Below are 20,662 nucleotides of genomic sequence, written 5' to 3'. Positions count from 1 at the left end.
ACTATCAAGCTTAATAAATGCAAAAAAATCATCACTAAGTTACCTTACCAAACCCCACTTTCCTTAAGTAAGACTCAGCTTCTACACCGGCATACAAAGAAAATTTAAACATATACATTCAAAAGCTTTCAACAAGTGAGTTTCTGTCATATTTTCAAAATACTTGATCATCCACTTTTCCTTAAATCTTCCCCAACGTATGATGGACCTCTTAAGAGGACAGAGAAAATTGTTAAATAGTAAAATAATTTTTATTGTTAAAATCACAATTTTTATTTTACATAAACTTTTCAATACTAAGCCCAAAGCTTCTACAGAAGAGTTCTCCAACACGCAGGTGTCCACTTTCCCCCAGAATCCTGGCGTGTCTTCACCAGCTTTCTGCGAGGAAGGTCTGCTACTGGCTTCCTGCACTGGTTCTCCTGGGCAACCTGAATCCACAGTCCACAGCGACTCAGCGACACGCTGCTGACGGCTTGGGTCAATCAGGGCCAACTACACGGAGAGCAGTGTCGGCCAGGGTCACAGCAGAACCCCCACTCGTGATACCTGTGTTTGGCAGTCACTGTCAGTGGTGCCTGTTCCAGAGCTGTGGTCAGCCCTCCCACACTGTCCACCACCTGGGTCAGTCAGGGCGGGTGGGCTCTCAGAGACAGCCATCTCACTAAACACACACGACAGAGGTCGTGCTGAGCAGAGGAGGTGGGGATGCAGAGCAGGGGAGCTGCCCTCCTCCCCCGAAGCACCAGCGGGGAGCGACGCTGTGGTCGCCCTCCCTGCCACGCCAGCTCTCGGCTGCTGCCTCACAAGGAAAGCCTCCATCACGCAGACACCTTGAGCTTCTTCTTCTTGGCCTTCAGCATGGGAGGCAGAGAGATCTTGAAGGCTGTTCTGGAATGACAGAGGGGCAAGCACGACATAGGGCTCCAAATCAGCCAAGCAGGCACCCCACGGCCCCCACGGCCCCCACACGGGCCCCCTGCTCCCCCAGGGCCCTCCCACGGACCCACGGCCGCCACCGACACTTACTCGCAGGTGGTACAGATGGGGCTGAAACTGCAGAATACTGCCAACAGAAAGCGGGTGCGTTAGGAGCCACGGAGTAGAGGTGCCCTCTGCCCTCTGCCCCGCCCCGGGAGAACCCGTCAGCGCAGAAACTCACTGGACAGGCACACGGAGCAGACATAGCCAATCTCGATGAGGTTCCGATGACAGAAGCAAGCGGCCCTGTAGTCCACATGGACGGGGGGTGGCAGGATCAGCTGCGACCTCTGCTCTTGATCCGGAAGAAAAACCCACTGTGAGGGGAAAAAGGCAAAGCACATTTTATTTTAACTGGCCAGGAAATTCGGCGAAGTCAGGACACAGGTACCACCAACACTAAGGGGACACTGAATGAGGCCTTCCCGCTGAAGTCTCCTGAGAAACGCATTTTGTTCTTCCGGCCAGTTTGGAGCACCGTCCGTCAGGGCACCATGTGGGCAGCAGGCATGTGACCTCCCGTACACGCACAGTCCCCAGCCGGAGTCGTCACCCCTCACGTTGCAGCTCCAAACCTCCAAGGCCCCCAGGTTTTCCCTCCGGACAGCACATCTCAGAACCCTCCGCAAGGCCTTCCCCTGTGTTCCCCACAAATACTCTACTCCAGGTGGCAGGGCCGTGGCATCCTCACCAGGAGGTACTGCAGCAGTGAGGGCATCTGTGGCACTTTCAGGTACAGTCCCCCGGTGATGTCACAAGCCTGCAAGACACGCGAAGCACTCAGCCCCGCCGGGGACGGGAGCCCCTCTGTGATGCCTCGGGCAGGAGAGCAGACCCGATGCAGAGGGAAGGCGGACCCGGAGGGAGCGAGGGCACAGCGTCCACCCTGGAGGACAGGACGTCAGGCGGAAAAGCCAGGAGCTGCATGTGTCCACGCAGCCATGGAAGTTGAAGCCTGGACACCATGTCAGAGGGCAGGACAGTGAGGACTCAGAGGCCGGGGGGTTGAAGGGAGCGTGGACACGGTCAGACAGGCGCTCCCACACCCTGCAGCCGAGAAACCGCCTCCAGTGGCTACGCACAAGCCAGCGCGCACAGCCTGGCCGGCACAGGGCCCGCCCCACGCCGAGCACCAGGCAATGCCACACTGTCGGCATCTCCCCCCGCCAGCAGTAACCTACACAGAGGAGTCCCCAGAGTTCTGTTTTGTTTTTGCTTTTAACTGGTCTTTTAGGAAATAATATTCCTGTGGGCAAAAATCGCCTAGCAATATGGTAAAATCTCTTCGGCCTTATTTTTCTTTCTGTCTGGCTAAAGTGAAACTAGGTTTTAAACTTCTGATTAAAAGCACATCTAACAGCACTGCGCACCAGAAACGCCACACAAGTAAACGTAAGGGCACAATTTACGACTTCCTAGCAGTCACATCAAAAGGGGAAATTAAGCAGCTGGAACCAGTTAATGACATATCGCTTTTGCAACTTGATATATCCAAGCCATGCTAACATGTATTTAATACAAAAATTGTCTTTCCCAACAACCAATCAAGCAATCATCCAACACACACCTGTTGGAGCAGGCCCGAGTCGGTGTCTAGAACGCAGGCGTCGATGAGAATGCTCTGGAAGGAAGAACACAGGAAACACGTCCTCACTCTGAGTCTGCCACGCGCCACACTGTTCTTTGCTGTTGTCTTTTTTTTTTTTTAAAGAATCAACTTTTAAATCTTTTCCTTTTTTTCCCCCAACAATGTATTTATTGGGCCCAGCACAGTAGCATAGTGGTTACAGTGCTTGCCTTGCATGCACCAGGATCCATATGGGTGCTGGTTTGTGCTCCACTTCCCATCCAGCTCCCTGCTTGTGGCCTGGGAAAGCAGTCGAGGACGGCCCAAAGCCTTGGGACCTTGCACCTTCGTGGGAGACCTGGAAGAAGCTCCTGGCATTGGATCGCCTCAGCTCTGGCTGTTGTGGCCACTTGGGAGAGTGAACCAGCAGATGGAAGATGTTTCTGTCTCTATAACTCTGACTTTCCAATAAAAATAAATAATTTTTTTTTTTGAAGATGCACCTATTTATTTGTAAGGCAGAGACAGACAGCTCTTCCACCTGCTAGTTTACTCCCAGTGGCTGTAACCGCTGCTCATGGGAGCAGAGGCCCAATCCCCCGGGCCAGCCTCCACTGCCTCCTCAGGCACATCAACGGGGACGAAATCAGTAGAGCAACCAGGACTCAAAGCAGCGTCCATATGAGGTGTTAGCACTGCAGGCGACAGCTTCACTCCCTGTGCCATGATGTTGGCCCCATGCCAGGCTATCCTTAAAACAGGTCACCTAATGTGTGTGACTGCTGGCAGTTACGTCATCAAAAGCACCCAGGCTTTGGCTGGGCTGTGGTCACAAAGCCAGCAGGTGGAAAGGCTGCACCCACTCTGCCTGTTCCCAAAACTAATGCTGCTCGCACTGTACAGGCCCAACTCCGGGGGTACTATGCATGACCACAGCAACACTCTTTTTTTTTTTTTTCTTTTTAAAATACATCAGAGAAGAAAATGTAGGAATCATAATTCATAAAAGCACTTTTGGCATTTGTGGGCTCAATACATCACATCCTCACACACTTTACCACAGCAGAGAGAAAATATGACACGGTGCTTGCGGCAAAGCCTCAGAGCTGGGCTCCTGGGCCAAACGGGGGCTCCAGCCCACCATGGACCTGTGCCACCCGTGCCCTGGGGACCAACTGGGGCCTCAAGAGCCTCAGGATCCACACAGCAACAAGGCAAACACACAAGATGCATCCTGGACTCCTGTGCCCCTGACTGCTGAGCAGAATCTTCCAGAAACGGAACCAGTTCCCTCATTATCAAACAGGCACAGAAGGCCGCACATACCTGCTTCTGTGCTGCGAAGATGACATTCATGAGGTTCATGTACTGCAGCGCGCTGTCCTCTGCGGCCTTGATCACCTGCAATCACAGTCTGCTCAGGCACATCCAGTTCTCCCAGGGCTCCCGGCCCCGGGAGCCACACCTAGGAGTGTCTGCAATGAGCCTGCCCACCAGAGCAACAGCACCCCACCACACACAACAGTCCAGTGCGCACACACCCAGACAGCACTGGGAGGAGAAGGTGGGCATACACGCCCCCCTGTCAGAGGAAACAGCTGTCACAGGCACCAGTTACACAGCATCCAACACGGTACCACACCATCTCAGGCGCTCATCACAGCACCTGCCCGGAACTCACGTCCACACACATGCTGTCAGGCAGCTCCGCTGAAAACACTTTGCTAACCCCTTTCCTGTCATCCGTGGCTTGCAGGACTGACATTTGTTCCAGAGTAGGACCCCATCATTTAAAGTTGTCCTGTTTAGCAACGCGTGTCCCTTCCTAAGCTGACCCGATGATGATGCTTTCAGTCCGGTAGTTCACAGTCAGGGGGTCAGCAGGGAGATGATCTATCCCCGAGCAGGGCTGACCAAGAGCCTTCCCACAACTTGGAGCTCCCTCCATCACCAGTTCAACTCTCCCACACATTCCAGGTCCAGGTCCAGGTCCTGGCCCTGGCCCTCTCCACATCTGTAGCTCACGGAGTAAGCGGCCATTTACTTCCAGAACGTTCCTGCCTATTCTCTTGGATTTACTCTTCTAGACACACTGAGGGTTTTTGAAGCCTCCAGTGGGTCAGGGAGGGGAGACCCCGGCCTCCTGGACGGTCTGAGGCGGCCCTGAATCCCAGGGTGATTTTCTAAAACCTGGGCGCCAGGAACGAAAGGGAATGCTCCCTTCAACTTCCAGTTCTCATGTGGTCATTTGTACGTGCCTTATTAAACCAGTTCTGGGCACGCGGCACTGTCTTGCTTCTATGATGGGGCGGATTTTCTAATGGGCCTTATTTCCCATTACGGGCTCCAACCATCTAATTACGGATCTAACTGCACAGGCTCAACCTTGGTATCTTACCAGAATCCTGGACTTCATGTCCTGATTATCTGCGGAGAGAGAAAACACACTACAAGTTACAGGAATAGCTTCATGCTGTTCTCAGCAGAATGTTAATAATTTTCCGTCTTACACATGTATGGTTTCTAACTGACTTTAAAACATTGCCCCAAACCCACGGTCATGGAACAAGAACTACAGTTCTCATAGAAACACACAAACTCCTACCTTTCACCTCCTTGTTCATTCTGTGAATATCTTCATAAGTATTAAGGAATACAAGAATGTTGTGTCATTGTACAAATATATGCAAACAGTTAAAAAAAAATTCCCTCAGGTTTTGGTTAAAGCAGCCACCTGGCACACAGGTAAGGCTCTACTGCCCACATGCGCCCACTGCCCTCGTGTGGCCCCCACTTCCTATGCCGGCATCCGCTGGGCCTCATCTGCAACAGCAGCTTGGCCTGTCATTCCCCGCCATGTGCCAGCCCTGGCTTGGTCTAACCACCAGGCAACTGGACTTCAAATCTAAGATGGACACACATAAAACTCGAGAGAACATCCCACAGGCAGCTTAGCAACCTGCTGCTGCTCCAAGCCACTTCTCCACCAGCTCACAGTGAGTAAACAGCTGGGAAAATCCAACACGGCTCCCAGAACGGCCACGAGCCACCCACAAGGACAAGGCCATGCAAGCCTCCAGCAGCCTCGGCCGTGGGAAGAGGCCTGAAGGGGAGACTGCACTGCCTCACTCCTCCTCCAGGTCAAGTTTCCACACTTGATCCACAAAGGCATCAAAGGCAAGATGAAGGTATCTATTCTCTCCTGTTCTCTAATGCTCAGGGCTGCGTGAATATGAGCACACGTATCGAAACAAGTTACGAGCTGACGGAGTTAAGTGCACAGGCCAGCACTGTGGCGCAGTGGATGAAGCCACCACTTGAAAGCATCATATACCGTAGGAGAGCACCAGCTCAGGTCCTGGCTGCTCTCCCAACGCCAGTGCGCCTGGGAAAGCTCGTGAGATGGCCTAAGTACTTGGGCCCCTGCACCGTCTGGGAAACTCCCATGGAGTTCCAGGCTCCTGGCTTGCTCTGGCCCAGCCCTGACCACTCTAGCTACTTTGGGGAGTGAACCAGTGGGTGGATAAGCTCTGTCCCTCCAAGGAATGAGCGCACCAGGATACAGCAGAGGGCTTTGGCCAGGGATCCTGCCAGCAGGGTCTCCGTATGCTGCCCCTTCAGGTCACCTGCAAACAACAAAAGTTACAAAGGGGATTTGTAAGTACTGTCTTGCACTAAAGTCATTTTCAAACAAAAGCATTTTTATGAATTAAATCAAGTGCTGACATGTTCAAATGGGGTTTTAAAACACATACAGCAACTTATACTCAGTATTACTAAATAAGCAATTGGTGGTGTGTCAGGAGCCGGGAGTGGGGGTGTGGCTGCTGTTGGCTTGGTATGAAGCTTTAGTTTGAGAAGGAAGGTGCTGTTGAAGACACAGTCACCCACAAAACTGTAAACTTAGAAATGGTTACAATGGTGAATTTTGTTACATGCATTTTATAACACACACAAAAAAAGGTAAAGCCATGGCCCTAGAATATTAGCATCCCACCGGGTGTGGCTATGTTCCAGCTGCTCCACTTCTAGACCAGCTCTCTGCTACAGCACCTAGGAAGGCACAAGATGGGCCCTTGCCACCCAGGGGGAGTCCTCGGTGGAGCTTCTGGAGCCAGGCTGTGATGATTTAGGAGACAAAAGATCTTGGTGTGCATGGGTATGTCTGTCTCCTGATCTCTAATTTGACCTCTTACATAACATTAAAAAAAAGAAAGAAAAAGAAAAGGAAAGAAAAAAAGAGATAAATAAAAAGAGAAATCCTAAGGCTGCAGCTCAAGAGGCCAAGGCACCAAGATGGACAGCCTGTGCAGTCAACTGGCCCGTGACTGGGAACCCCTGAGAACGGCAATCAGGAAAGACCCTGGTCACCACAGAGAGGACCACACTGGGCCAAGGCCAATGCTCTTGGAAAGATTCTAGAACCCCTACAGGAGCATGCCCTAGGACCAGAGCTTTGGAGGACCCAGTGAAGCCAGAGCTGCAGGTCCCTGTTCTTCACTCCACAGCACTGGCTGAGAAATCTCCACCTCCAGGCACTGGCCAAGCAGAAAAGGCCTGGGAGCCAGGACGGCAGTTTTGAGCTCCATACGACCTTGGGGGACAGCCTGGAAGGACTCCAGTGGGCAGGCGGGCGGGGGGAGGGGACTATGACAAGTAGGGTTGGGTCTCCCCTGAAATGTTGTGGCTCGGCAGAACGTGAGGGCACACTGGGTGTTCACTATTACAGGATGTCAGAGCACCCAGCAGGTCAAGGCCAGGGATGCCGCTGAGTAACTGCCACACAGAAGAGCCACACATACAAGTGCCATCCAGCCCCACATGTCAAAACGACGTACATGGCAGCTAGGGTCAGAGTCGGGAGACCCTCCTGAGATTCCACAGCACTCTGGATGCTGGGCACGAGAAAGGTACCTAGAGAGATCAGGAGGCCATGACAGGCTGAGAGACAGGAGTCACCAACAGAGGCTGCCGCAGAGGGCAGGCAAGTCACAGAGCCAGAGGACAGAGGGATGGGAGAGAGGAGCGGAGCGGACCAAGTGGGCCACACCGAGGGCCTAGGGTCTAACAAAGCCAGCCCCATCTGCAAGATCACAGCAGGAATCACTGTGGTTATCAAAACCATAACAGTTGTTACTTTGGGTCATCAGGTCTTTAATCTCCTCTGCAATAACTTCATTTGCTGCCGTTAGCAGTTCGTATTTCCCATCTTTGCTTCCAGAAGGGTTAAATTCAGCAGGTGGATTGCTGGGGTCTCCAAAGAAGTCTCCAACTCGACCATTCTTCCCAGGATACAGGAACCGGCTGAAAGAGAGCAGGGAGAGCTGCTCACCCAGGACCTCAGGCCCGCTCACACACAGACACAAACAGGGCAGGGAGAGCTGCTCACCCAGGACCTCAGGCCTGCTCACACACAGACACAAACAGGGCAGGGAGAGCTGCTCACCCAGGACCTCAGGCCTGCTCACACGCAGACACAAACAGGGCAGGGAGAGCTGCTCACCCAGGACCTCAGGCCTGCTCACACGCAGACACAAACAGAGCAGGGAGAGCTGCTCACCCAGGACCTCAGGCCCGCTCACACGCAGACACAAACAGGGCAGGGAGAGCTGCTCACCTAGGACCTCAGGCCTGCTCACACACAGACACAAAGTGGTAGAGATCACAGATCAGAGGGTGGTGACCCTCCGCACCCACCCATCCCACGTCCATGGGGTCACTCAATCACCAACAGAACACACACACTGCTGTCCTGGTTTACACATCTCTAAACTGCAAGTGCTACACACAGAGCCCTCACAGCATGTCAGGTGAGCCAGGAGGTCTGCCAAAGATGTGCTAAACCCTGGGCTAACAGTCCATCATCTACATGAGTGGCCTGGAGGATGATGGCACCAACTGTGCACCTGTGATACACTACCATACATTTTAGTCTTGAAAAATGAATGAGTGAAATGGCAAACATTTGTCTGCCTCCACAGAATGTTTTAAAGCAAAAATGGTGCAAGGTTAATTTCCTGAAATGGTCCAGAGTATACCATTCACACCAAATTCTTTTATTTTTATTTTAAAGACTTATTTATTTTTATTGGAAAGGCAGATTTACAGAGAGCAAGAGAGACAGAAAGATCTTCCATCTGCTGGTTCATTGCTCAGATAGCCACAGTGGCTGGAGCTGAGCCAATCTGAAGCCAGGAGCCAGGAGCCTCCCATGCTGGTGCAGGGTCCCAAGGTTTTGGGGCGTTCTCGACTGCTTTCCTAGGCCACAAGCAGGGAGCTGGATGGGAAGTGGAGCAGCCAGGACACAAAACAGTGCCCGTATAGGATTCTGGTGTCTGCAACATGAGGATTTAGCCACTGAGCCATCTTGCCAGGCCCCACACCAAATTCTAACCATGAGCTCACTATCGACACCATTCAAAAATAAACCAGGAGGGCCCAATGTGGTAGCCTAGTGGCTAAATCCTTATCTCATATGCACCAGGATCCCACATGGACGCCAGTTTGTGTCCCAGATGCTCTATTTCCCATCCAGGTCCCTGCTTGTAGCCTGGGAAGGCAGTGGAGAAGGGCCCAAAGCCTTAGGACCCTGTGCCCACACAGAACACTGGAAGGAGACTCCTGGCTCCTGGCTTTGGATCAGCTCAGCTCTGGCCATTGCAATTGATTGGATAGTGAACCAGTGAATGGAAGATCTTTCTGCTTCTCCTTCTCTGTAAATCTGACTTTCCAATAAAAATAAATAATTTTCAAAATCAATCAGCCAATCTGGGGCCAGTGTAGGGTAGTAAGTCAAACCATATTAATGCAAATTAAACTAGCATTCCATACAGGCACTTATTGGAGTCCTAGCTGCTCCACTTGCAATCCAGCTCCCTGTCAACGCGCGTGAGAAGGCAGTGGAGGCGGGCCCGGTGCTCGGGCCCCTGCTACTCCATGGAGCCCGAGAAGCTCCTGGCGATCAGCTCTGGGTCAGACCAGCCCAGCTCCGGCGGTAACTGCCATCCTGTGAGCTCATCAGTGCATGAAAGATCTCTGTCTCTCCTTCTCACTCTGTTACTCTGCCTTTCTGATAAAAATAAATCTTTCCAAAAAATATTTTTAAAAATGCAAAACAACAAAAGTATCCAGTAAAACAGTATCGTATCGTTGAAAAATCAAGATATACTTTAAATGATCAAAAAAAAAAAATTTCTTTCTCTCTCTCTCTGCCTCTCCCTCCCTCTTTGCCTTTCAATAAATAAATAAATAATTGTATTAAAAGAAGTTCCGTGTACCGCTACGCAGCTCTGCCCCCTGTGGACCAATGCAGATTCTCAGGTTCTACGGATACAAACACGCTGCGTGCTAAGCCGCAGCTCTCCTTCGCCACCACAGAATGGCACGCAAGGACAAGCACAGACATCTCTCCCGTCACCAGCGGGCAGTCACCCCGGCCGCCGCACCTTTCCTGAATGTGACTCGCAATAACGGCAAGCTTGTTGGAGCGGTTCATGAACAGGTGGGAGTTTCCCAGCACCATCACGGCGTCTATGCATTTGGACAAGGTAAACTGCAGGAAAAGCAAAGACGTGAGAAAAACAAACCAACCATCCAAACTACCAGGCCCGTCCCAAAAAAATGAAGACCCCATTTAAGTTGCTCAGTCCTTTACCACTACACTTTGCTCGCGCATTCCCTTCCTCCAAAGCCACAAGGTTACATGGCAACTGTAAATTTTTTTTTTAAGATTTGTTTATTTTTACTGGAAAGTCAGATTTACAGAAAGAAGGAGAAACAGAGAGAAAGATTTTCCCAAATGGCTACAACAGCCTGAACTGAGCTAACTCCAAAGCCAGGAGTCAGGAGCTTCTTCCCAGTTTCCCACATGAGTGCAGGGTCCCAAGGCTTTGGGCTGTCCTTTACTGCTTTCCCAGACCACAAACAGGGAGCTGAAAGAGAAGTGGAGCAACTGGGACATGAACTGGTACCCATATGTGATCTGGCATTTGTACATGGAGGATTAGCCAGTTGACCCATTGTGCTGTGCCCAACTATAATTTTCTTATTGTTCTCATATGAGATAATTGCATATCAGCACAATATTCCACAAATATTTTACTGATAATATCCCAGGAAGAACCAGCACATCCCATCCTCTGTAAGAAAATAACTATCAGACCTTCACTGCGTGTGCCGTAATGAATGCACAGTGACCACAATGGAGATCATCCCCTTGCAGAGTGCACCGAGCGCCTACTGTCTCCAGGCAGAGCCCTCTCACTTGGCTCACATACACGTACTGGCAGTGTGGAGATACCCAGGCGGGCATCTTTATAACCCCAGAACAGGGCCACATGTGTCTTGAGACCAAGCACTGGGAGGAGGCGCTGCGGGGCAGCCTGCTAAGGCACCGTCCGCGATGCTCGCATGCCTCACTGCAGTGCTGGTCACAGCTCTGCTTCTGGGTCAGCTTCCTGCTACTGTGCAAGGTGACCCAAGGAAGAGACCAGCTGGCATTCCCGGCTCCTGGCCCAAGCCTGGCCCAGTCCCAGCTTCTGCAGCCACTCAGGGAGAAGTAACTGATGCAATATCTCTCTCTCTCTGTCACTCTGCCTTCCAAATAATACAAATAATAAACCTCTTTTAAAAAATCTTTTCTTTATATACATTGACAAGCTTAGCCTGATATCCATACAAAGTACAGGGGAAGTACAACAGCTAAAGCAAAGGGACAGGAATGACTCTGTCAGACTTCAAGATGTTCCACACGGCCAGGGGAGTCAGGCCTGTGTGACGAGGACACAAATCACAACAGCAGAGAACCCGGATGAGAACACGCAGACTGTTCCCAACTGGGTTCCGACAAAGGGGGATGGGGTAGGAGGGGATAAAGGGCCGTGGAATTCATCAACCATTTATACACTAAGAACTTGTATCTAAAATATGTAAAGAAAGTTCCAGGGGCTGGGATTGTGGTGCAATGCCCCACAGGAGCATCGGTTGCAGTCCCGCCTGCTCCACTTCCCATCCAGCTCCCTGCTCAATGTGCCTGGCAAAGCAGCAGAGGGTGGCTGGAGTACCTGGCCCTCTGTCACCTCTCTGGAGCACCTGGACAGAGTTCCAGCCTCCTGGCTAGGGTGTGGCCCAGCTATAGCTGCTGCAAGCCTCCGGGCCATCGCCCACTGCCTGCTCAGGCACATCAGCTGGGAGCTGGATTAGAAATGTAGCAGCAGGGACTCAAAAATGTGATCCAACACGGGGTGCCAATATTAGCTTACATTTTATATCTCATAGTATAAGGCAGCAGCTTAGCTCACTGTGCCACAAGACTGTGCCTCCCTCCTCCCCCAGCCCCATCCTCCGTAGCTGTTGCTAAAACCTCAATGAATCAGACAGATCAGACCAGGACTGTGCAAAGGCCCTCAGGCAGTCTTACCTGGGACTCCTTCAATGCTTGCTTCCCCCACCATATCGGGTTGGTATCAACGATGATAACCAAGAGATTTACTTCATCTTCTGAAAACACACACAAGAGAGAACATTTAAAACAAGAAAAACGCATCAAACCTAACATTACAAAATCATAAATCAAATCCAGAGTCGGCATCACTAAGCACCTTTAAATGCTTGCCACCCACACCATGAACTTACAGACAGCCCAAACCTCGGAAGACGGGCAGCTGAGCAGGCCTTACCATACGCCCGTCTAACCCCACACCACGGCGGGCCACAGTGACCCGCGAGCTCAGGAAGGCCCAACCACCCTGCCTAGCACACAGAGATGCTGGTTACAGATCCATCCACTGAGGACCCAAAGGCGCCTGCCGCAGCCAGGGCTGCGGGAACAAGGAGTGAAGGGAGACGCGAGCTCACCCTCCCACCCGGCGGCAAGAGGACTGAGACAAGCAGCCAGGTTTCAGAAGGCAAAAGCCAAAAAGCAAAAAAAGCACTGCCAAGGCAAGGATCTTGTTATGAAACCAATTCAGCTACTCTCCGGGAGGGCTGACACGACCACACAGGCCTCCTGAGGGCAGCAAGCATTAGGTCTGAGCGTGGGGTGCCGCAGACCTGCGGGGAGCTCCCAGATGCGACAGATGACAACCCCAGGACAGTCAGAGCACAGGTGGCGAACGCCCCCCTCCTCCCCAGCTTCCTTCCCGCAGGCCTGTCCCCCACCTCGGGGCAGCTCCCACACCTCATCTGCGACCTGTGCACTTGCAGACCAGCTCTCCCTTCCAGCAGGAAAGCAGGACTCCCCCAACACCCAGTTCCAGCATCCACAATCCCACACCCAGCTGGGGACACGAACACTGCGACACAGGTCACACCTCGCCACAAGGACAGGCAGTGTGCTTTTGGAGTCGGGGCTAAGAACGCCACATAACCAATGCTGCCTTAGGTTGGACCAAGCGGGGCTTCCTACTGCGCTAAGCCACCCAGCCTGCCAGCGAGGGGCTGGATTCCACAAACCACAGCTCCGGGCTGCTCCACCGCCCACCCTGGCCGCCACAGCACTCACAGCACCCCCACACACTGACCACATGCTCCTCCTCTTACAGTTAGTCTCGGGGTTTCTGATTTTTCATCCCAGTGCTGCCCATCATAGGAAGAAATGGTACATGGTGGTCACAGGACACAGTACCCAGCAGGAAAGCAGCATGTGGTGTCTGCCACAGGCCTGGGCTCCCACACAACCAGCGCGCCTCTGGTCCTGTTCTTCAGGCCCCACAACAATTCCCACTCCCTGTCCCCACAGGGAAGACAGTGTCACCCAGCAGGACGGCGGCAGTATACACTGCAGCTCGTGGATTCTGCCACTCAGGGGCAGCTGTGCACACACCACAGTACCACGGGTGTGCTCCTTTGGGTCTCATTTGAGGAACTGCATCCCTCACAAAGCTATGGAAAGATTAAAAGTGATTCAGGGACCAAGCTCGGCGGCTTGAGCCCAGAATCCAAGGTTATTCCCCGCACTCTCCATTTCCCACGGACCTGCCAACGGCACCGAGCTGCAAAGCAGACCTTCACACCCTCCACTATGTACAGCCTCCCGGGCTCACGTGACTACACAGACTGCAGAAACCTCCCGGGCCCACGCTCCTCTTCCCCCACCCGCGGCCCGGTCCGTCCCGGTCCGTCCCGGTGACGGACTCCTCAAGCTGCTCGCCTGAGAGCTCCCGTCACCCTCCAACAGCCTGTGCATTTCCTTGCCAACCGCTCGGCTCAGCCACCAGGCTGTCCACATCCTCCGACCTCCCCCTCTCAGGTCCCCGCAGATCCCAGTTCCACAGGGACATCCATCTGACTGGGTCTCCCCTCAGAACCGGGATACCAGCCCTGGGAGGTCCTCACCATCCGACACCATGGTTACCCGGCACCTCAGCGCGCGACAGGTGGCTGTGAAGCTGAGCGAAGGCCACTTCCGGCGCCGCCGAGTGACGCCCTGACCGGTTTGGCCCGGGTCGCACGCCGTAGCCGGTACTGCCTCCAGGACGCCGGAAGTGGGGTGCGGGTGTGCGCCGCGCGCTGTCAGGGCTCTGGACCGGCTCGAGCTGGCACGTGGGGCGCCGGGCTCCGCGGACTCCCGCGTCCGGAGGGCACCATGGACGACCAGGGTAGGTGTGGGCGCGGCAGGACTGGCCACGGCCCCGGGATGCGGCGCGTAGACCCCGAGACCCGCGGGCGCCACAGCCCCGCGCCCCCTAACCCCGGGCGGGATCTGAGACCGAGGGCAGAAGCCGGAGCGAGCACCGGGTGTTTGGGTGGAAGACACGCGCGAACTCGTGTGCTGCCGGGCCTGGCTGTACAGGCTCCGTGTGGATTTCGAGGGGCGCGTGGGCTGGGTGTCTGACCCTGCGATCCTCTTAGAACGTGGAGCAGGGTTCGAGGAGGAAAGTGACTTTTCAGTGACATTTAGGGGTGTCACTTTTCCAGAATAAGAAAGGAGTCTGGGGACCCATGGCCCCTGGGGCGTCCGGACCAGATGCCCGGCTAGGGCCAGCAGGCGTTCACTAAATGCCACTCCCTTTTCCTCCCTCCCCAGAGCTAATTGAATACTTCAAGTCTCAGATGAAGGAGGACCCCGACGTGGCCTCAGCCGTGGCGGCCATCCGCACCTTGCTGGAGTTCCTCAAGAGAGACAGAGGTCCGGGGGCAGCTGCGGGTGGGGGTGCAGCGGGGGATGCAGCCCCGCCTGCATCAGTGGCCCGTGAGCCTGCAGAGGCCCCAGATAGATCCCCTCCCACAAATGGGCCTCCAAGCACCAGGACCATTTGGACGACAGCAGGAGCAGAGTTTGGCCCTGCCATGAAGACCGTGCTTATGAAAGCTATGTCGCAGTGCCTGCCTAGGCCTCGCTCATCAGGAGCCAGGGCTGGCTTGGGCGCAGAGGCGTGGGCACAGCTCCCAGCACCCGGCCTCAGCCTGACCCCTCCCCTGATGGCTGTGGGTGCCTGGGGGAGGGCTGGCCGATAGGAGCCCTCCGTGTGTGCTTGTCCCCCGGCCTCCTGAGTGGCCGTTTGCAGCAGCAGTTCCCATCCTTGCGAGCGTCTGCTCAGCTTTGGTTTGTGTTCCTGTCTGCAGAAACCCCGCTCACTGCGCTGTCCTGCTTGTCCACTCCTGCAGTGTTAGCCTGTGGGGGTGGCCTGAGACATGGGTCTCTAAGACAGCCTCCAGTGCTCCTCCCCCTCATTGGCCTCCTGTGCTGGCCTTCAGCCCCGTCACTGTGCCTGGAAATTCTCTGGTTCGTAGCCCTGTGGTCTTCAGGTGTCCGTAGGCACAGCCATCCCTGGGCTCTCGTCTGTCCCTGAAAGCTTGCAATGGACTCAGTGACCTCTTTGCCAGCCTGCCTCTGTGCAGGGGCACATGCCTAGCTCCACAGCAACTCCTCAGCGAACAACCGAGCAGGCAGACGGCCCAGGGCAGGCTGGGCACTCAGGTGGCTCTTTGCTCCTGTGCAGGGGAGACGATCCAGGGTCTGAGGGCCAACCTCACGAGCGCCATAGAGACCCTGTGTGGCGTGGACTCGTCGGTGGCCGTGTCCTCCGGCGGGGAGCTCTTCCTTCGCTTCATCAGCCTCACCTCCCTGGAGTACTCTGTAAGCCGGGCCTGCCCGTGTGGCCGCAGCTGACCCAGCCCTGCCCAGGTCTCTCCCCGCTCACGTGTGTGTCTCCTCCCAGGATTACTCCAAGTGTAAGAAGATCATGATTGAGCGGGGGGAGCTCTTCCTCAGGAGAATATCACTGTCGCGGAGCAAGATCGCAGAGCTGTGCCACACCTTCATCAAGGACGGGGCGGTGAGTAGATGCCCACCGCGGGCAGCAGTAGCAGGGCTGGGAGGCCGGCTGCTGCGGCCAGAGTCCTGGCTTTGCCGCTCGTGTCTGGCAGCCCCAGAGCAGTCCCTCAGCTCCTGCGTCCTGCTGCTTGGGCTGTGTCCCATGAGTGTTATGAGACTCCTGACCCCACACACCGTTGGATGACGTGATTGGGCAGAAGCTCAGCAGTGCACCCAGCACACCGTCAGTACCCAGCACACAGTCAGTGCTTGGTAAATGTGCACGCTTGTCCTCATAGATGTTGTTCTCAGAGCAGGCAGAGGAAAGAAGCTGTCCCTCTTTAATGCTGAGTACAGAGTGTGTGCACTGCATGGAGACTCGACCTTAACATCACTTCTGATGCGTCACAGAGACGTGGGGCTGTTCAGAGTTTACGAGTTGGAGAAGGAAAGACAGGACGGGCAAGTCAGACCAGCCTCCCTGCACGTGGCCATCAACCTGAATGCTGTCCCTCCTCCAGCGGAGAAGGCCCTCTACTTGGATGGCGACCCCCAGTTGGCGGTCCAAGTGCATCCTTCACATCCCAAAATGGGATCCCAGAGGAGCCTCACAAGAGCCTTCAGATATACAGGCCTCGGGCTGGCAAGGGACTCAGAATGGGGCTTCCACGTGCAGCTGCTACGGAAAGGGGAACCCACGCTATAGTCCTCCAACCACACTACAAGACTCGGTGTACTCCGTGGCTCTGAGGAAGCCTGGGGTTCCAGGAGCACAGGGCACAGTGCAGGTGAGGGACAGCCCAGGCAGCACTTCTGATGACGCTTCCTCAATCCGCAGCGAATCCTGACCCATGCCTACTCCAGGGTGGTGCTGCGGGTCCTGGAGGCAGCCGTGGCAGCCAAGAAGCGCTTCAGTGTCTACATCACAGAGTCACAGCCGGACCTATCGGGGCAAGTATCCTCCCGCTGGGTCTGCCCAGCAGCTATCAGAGCAGAGCAGGCCTCGTGTGTCTGCCAGCCTTGCCACACTGTGACCCTTCCTGCCCTGTAGGAAAATTCACTGTGAATCTGCAGGACCAGAGGACAGGGCAGGATGGTTTGTGTTGTGAAAGTCAAGAATTACGGAGAGAGGAGGGACAGAGATCTTCTCTCCACTGGTCCTTTTTCCAAACAACCGTATCAGTCAGGGCGGGGCCAGGCCAAAACCAAGAGCTGCAGTTCCTCTGGGGTCCCAAGGGGGCGGCAGGGCTGTAAGCGCTTGGGCCATCTGCTACTGCTTTTCTTCCCATTGGCAGGGATCTGGATTGAGCCGCACTAGTTCTGTGGTACCAGCACCCCAGGTGGCAGCTTAACCCCGGGAGATTGCTCTGATGACAAGTTTTCACCAAAGAATAGTAAATTGACATTTCCATCTCTTACCAGTCCCTGACCAGTGTTCAGGCTAAACCATCGCCTGGGTCGCATCCTATGTCGGAGCACTGGCTCATGTCCTGTCTGCTTCCAGTCCAGCTCCCTGCCCGTGTGCCAGGAGAGACCCACATGGAGGCCCGGACGGACTTCCTGGCTCCTGACGACAGCCTGACCCAGCCCCAGGGAGGCATTTAGGGAGTGAAGCAGTAGATGGAAGACTTCCAGTCTTCTAATAGTTTTCTCTCTGTCCATCTTCCTTTCAAACAAATGAGTTTGTTTGTTTTTAATGATAAAAGAACCCCAATTCTTTTTTTTTTTTTTTTTGCAAATATGAACGGCCTTTATTGTTACCACGCGAAATGAAGGAGGGGATTACGACAGCTCCTTCTGCTGCAGAGGCGTCCGCACACTGCCTCACTGCCCTCCAAGAACCCCAATTCTTGTTTCCTTCAAGCAAAGTCTTGGAATCTGCCCCGTAATCTATATAATTTTCAACTGACATGATTTACCACTGTGCAAATTATGTGATTCATGACACGTCACTCTATGCCTTTCTCAGACTTTGTCTAACGTTCTCAAAATGTCACCTTCAGTAAGAAAATGGCCAAAGCCCTGTGCCACCTCAACGTCCCTGTCACCGTGGTGCTGGACGCTGCTGTTGGGTAAGCACCTGCCCCTCTTCTGTGGATTTCTGTCCTTGCCCATCCCGGGCAGGGCATTGCGAAGATCTGAATTGCCCATAAAACCGCACTGGGCAGTGTCTCATCTCTTAATTAACAGCTGTCCTACCCAGCAAGCTCGTTACAAGCTCTCTACAGTGTGGGTGGAGGCTGGGGCTACGGGGCTCAGGGATCAAGCCCGGGTACTAGCAAGCTCGTTACAAGCTCTCTACAGTGTGGGTGGAGGCTGGGGCTACGGGGCTCAGGGATCAAGCCCGGGTACCGGGAAGAAGGAAGGGCATTGGAAGAGCCAGGTGCACAGGCCAGCCAGGTGGCAGCCAAGATCATCATTGCTGCTCCATGCCAGGCACAGCCATCCTGGGGCAAGGCCAGACTGTCATGTCCTGCGAGTGCTGGGGCCACCTCCCTGCAGCGGGGCTGTCCCAACGGGGTGGGACACAGAGCTAGGCTTCTCCTGAAGACTGCGGTTACACAGCCCCTGGGCTGCTAGGGCTCAGAGGACAGAAGTGACTGTCTCCTGGGAGACATGCCCGAGATGGGGATGAAGGGAATCGGGATGGGACAGTGACTGACCGACACACACTGGCTTTCCTGCACTAAAGGGGGCCAACTCGAGTGCACAGGAAGGCCAGGCCCGTTTCAGCCACACTCCTGCCAAGGCCCCCGGGAGCCCCGGCTGGCAGGCCTGGCAGGCACGTACCCCCAGAGTAGTGTGGTCTCTGCAGAGGGTGAAGGGGAGGCAGCGTAGAAAAGCGGTTGTTGTCCCCGTGTCCTTAGCTATATCATGGAGAAGGTGGATCTTGTCATCGTTGGTGCTGAAGGAGTGGTTGAAAACGGAGGGATCATCAACAAGGTGGGTGTCCTGCCCCGCCCCCGCTGCCCGTGGCTGCAGTGCCCTGCCCCCAGGCCTGCTGCTCCAGGGTGTCCCCAGGGGTTCCCATGAGGCACTGCACTGCCTTCCAGTTCTGGTTTAATTTTGTTCAGAGATTGAACTACGTAAATTCTGTCTGCAGTGTGCATTTGCACAGAGCGAGTTGCACCGTCATGTTGATCGGGCTGTCTGATCAGTGTGACTCGCTGCCTAACTTGAAAAGCCACGGACTTGGGTTTCACTTACGGCAAGACATTTCGAACTTTGTCATTTCAGCCGGTGCTGAGTACATGGTTCAGGGTGTGACCTACTTCCAGTGTTGCTGCCACCATCCCTGTCCTGACCTTTTCCGTTCTTCACAGCCCTTTGACTCTGCCCCAAGGCCCCAGGCACCTCAGCTCGACCTCCCACCTATCCTTGTAGCCTGACCCTAGCACTGCCCCATCTCATCTGCTCATCCTGTGGCAGTGTCCTTTGAGGGTGCTGAGGTCCATCCATGTGGCCTGTGGAAGTCATCATTGCCCTTTACTGCTGATCGACTTAACTTCCCATCATCCGGAAAGTCCACCTTCTGCTCTTTAGCAGATACCCAGAAATCCCACCCACTTAGAGGGCACCGTGTGATGAGCAGCACTTGGCTAGGGTGAACTCCACATACTGCCTGTGTCCTACCTGTTGTGGGCACTGCCCCCTCAGCGCCGAGCCTCGGGAGCTGTGACGTGGTGTCCTGCCTGCTGTGGGCACTGCCCCCTCGCCCCGGGGTCCTGCAGTTTGGCTTTCCATCTCCCTCAGGACTAGGGATACTGGACATCTCAAGGTGCATGGGAGTCATAGATTTGTGTCCATCTGCCCACTCTCTGCTGGCCCCACCTCTGTACATGCTGTAGGAGCTCACTGCCCAGTTCTGTCTTCCCAGATTGGAACCAATCAGATGGCTGTGTGCGCCAAGTCACAGAACAAGCCATGTTATGTGGTTGCAGAAAGTTTCAAGTTTGTGCGGCTCTTTCCCCTCAACCAGCAGGACGTCCCGGACCAGTTTAAGGCAAGAAGTCCGCCTTTGAAAGGCTCCAGTCTTCATCCACTCCCGGCTCCTCCTGGCCTTCCCCTCCCACTGCTGCGCCCCTGTGTGTCCCTGGCTGTGTAGCCAGCAGGGTGGCTGGGAGCCAAGGAAGCTGACAGCTGGGAAGCCCCAGCTTTGCAGTCAGCTCAGCCCCCGTCTCCCCCAGTTACAAACCACATGACCCCTGGCTTCCTACCTGAAGGGACAGTACCACCTGCTGGGATGACCCTGTAGTGCATAAGCACAGAGCCAGAGGGGTCAGGGGCAGTCCCATAGCTGAGGATTTCCGTGACGCCCCCTCCTGGCCAGGTGGGCTAATGCATGCTCTTACATCCTCAGTATAAGGCCGACACGCTGCTCAAGTCCATGGAGACGGGACGTGACCTCCGAGAGGAGCACCCATGGGTGGACTACACGCCGCCTGCCCTCATCACACTGCTGTTCACGGACCTGGGCGTGCTGACGCCATCAGCTGTCAGCGACGAGCTCATCAAGCTGTACCTCTGACCTCCATCCTGCCAACACTGCGTGGCCATGGCGGCCCTGGACCTGCGTGAGCCAGCTGAAACGGAATTGTTTCTTAATGAAGATGTGTGTACTAAAACTTTAAAGTTAAATCTGGATAGTCTTTTTTGCTCACCTCACCTGAGATGCGTTTACAGCTCTGAACCCAACTGTGCTCACGGCCTCCAGAAAGTCATCGAAGGCGCGCGGTGAGCAGGGCAGCTGGCCAGAAGCAAGCAGAAACAGCCAGGTCGGAAAGCAGGTGTTCTAGGGACAGCCAGGCCTCTGCATGAAGTGACCACTGCCAGCCATGACGCACACACAGTGCCGCAGG

At 54.5% G+C, this 20,662-nt stretch overlaps 2 protein-coding genes across 5 annotated transcripts; one reads left to right on the top strand and one right to left on the bottom strand.

Annotated features, from left to right (window-relative positions):
- Window positions 1–269: 269 nt before the first annotated feature.
- On the bottom strand, window positions 270–13,954 carry GTF2H3 (general transcription factor IIH subunit 3). 3 transcript variants are annotated; one of them, XM_040987125.1, is made up of 13 exons: window positions 13,883–13,954; window positions 11,967–12,046; window positions 9,994–10,100; window positions 7,686–7,852; window positions 6,112–6,174; window positions 5,154–5,183; window positions 4,947–4,975; window positions 3,875–3,949; window positions 2,549–2,602; window positions 1,673–1,741; window positions 1,163–1,298; window positions 1,030–1,066; window positions 270–891 (listed from the first exon to the last, which is right to left on the bottom strand). In XM_040987125.1, exons 1-13 carry the CDS (start codon window positions 13,893–13,895, stop codon window positions 822–824), a joined length of 930 nt encoding a protein of 309 aa, XP_040843059.1. In that variant the 5' UTR covers window positions 13,896–13,954; the 3' UTR covers window positions 270–821. The 3 variants fall into 3 exon arrangements, with proteins under 3 accessions (XP_040843059.1, XP_040843057.1, XP_040843060.1); XM_040987123.1 differs by lacking the exon at window positions 13,883–13,954 and having other exon boundaries at window positions 11,967–12,503; XM_040987126.1 differs by lacking the exons at window positions 2,549–2,602; window positions 3,875–3,949.
- A 70-nt stretch (window positions 13,955–14,024) lies between these two features.
- Window positions 14,025–20,441, top strand: EIF2B1 (eukaryotic translation initiation factor 2B subunit alpha). 2 transcript variants are annotated; one of them, XM_040987117.1, is made up of 9 exons: window positions 14,025–14,145; window positions 14,574–14,675; window positions 15,490–15,626; window positions 15,709–15,825; window positions 16,642–16,754; window positions 17,807–17,875; window positions 18,671–18,746; window positions 19,681–19,806; window positions 20,164–20,441. In XM_040987117.1, exons 1-9 carry the CDS (start codon window positions 14,133–14,135, stop codon window positions 20,329–20,331), a joined length of 921 nt encoding a protein of 306 aa, XP_040843051.1. In that variant the 5' UTR covers window positions 14,025–14,132; the 3' UTR covers window positions 20,332–20,441. The 2 variants fall into 2 exon arrangements, with proteins under 2 accessions (XP_040843051.1, XP_040843052.1); XM_040987118.1 differs by having other exon boundaries at window positions 16,642–16,758; window positions 17,811–17,875.
- The last annotated feature ends 221 nt before the right edge of the window (window positions 20,442–20,662 follow it).

This window comes from Ochotona curzoniae, unplaced genomic scaffold (assembly GCF_017591425.1).
Source record: "Ochotona curzoniae isolate NIBS_2020 unplaced genomic scaffold, NIBS_Ocur_1.0 contig_46, whole genome shotgun sequence".
Classification (NCBI taxonomy): Eukaryota; Metazoa; Chordata; class Mammalia; order Lagomorpha; family Ochotonidae; genus Ochotona; species Ochotona curzoniae.
This window is presented reverse-complemented; position numbering and strand designations above follow the sequence as displayed.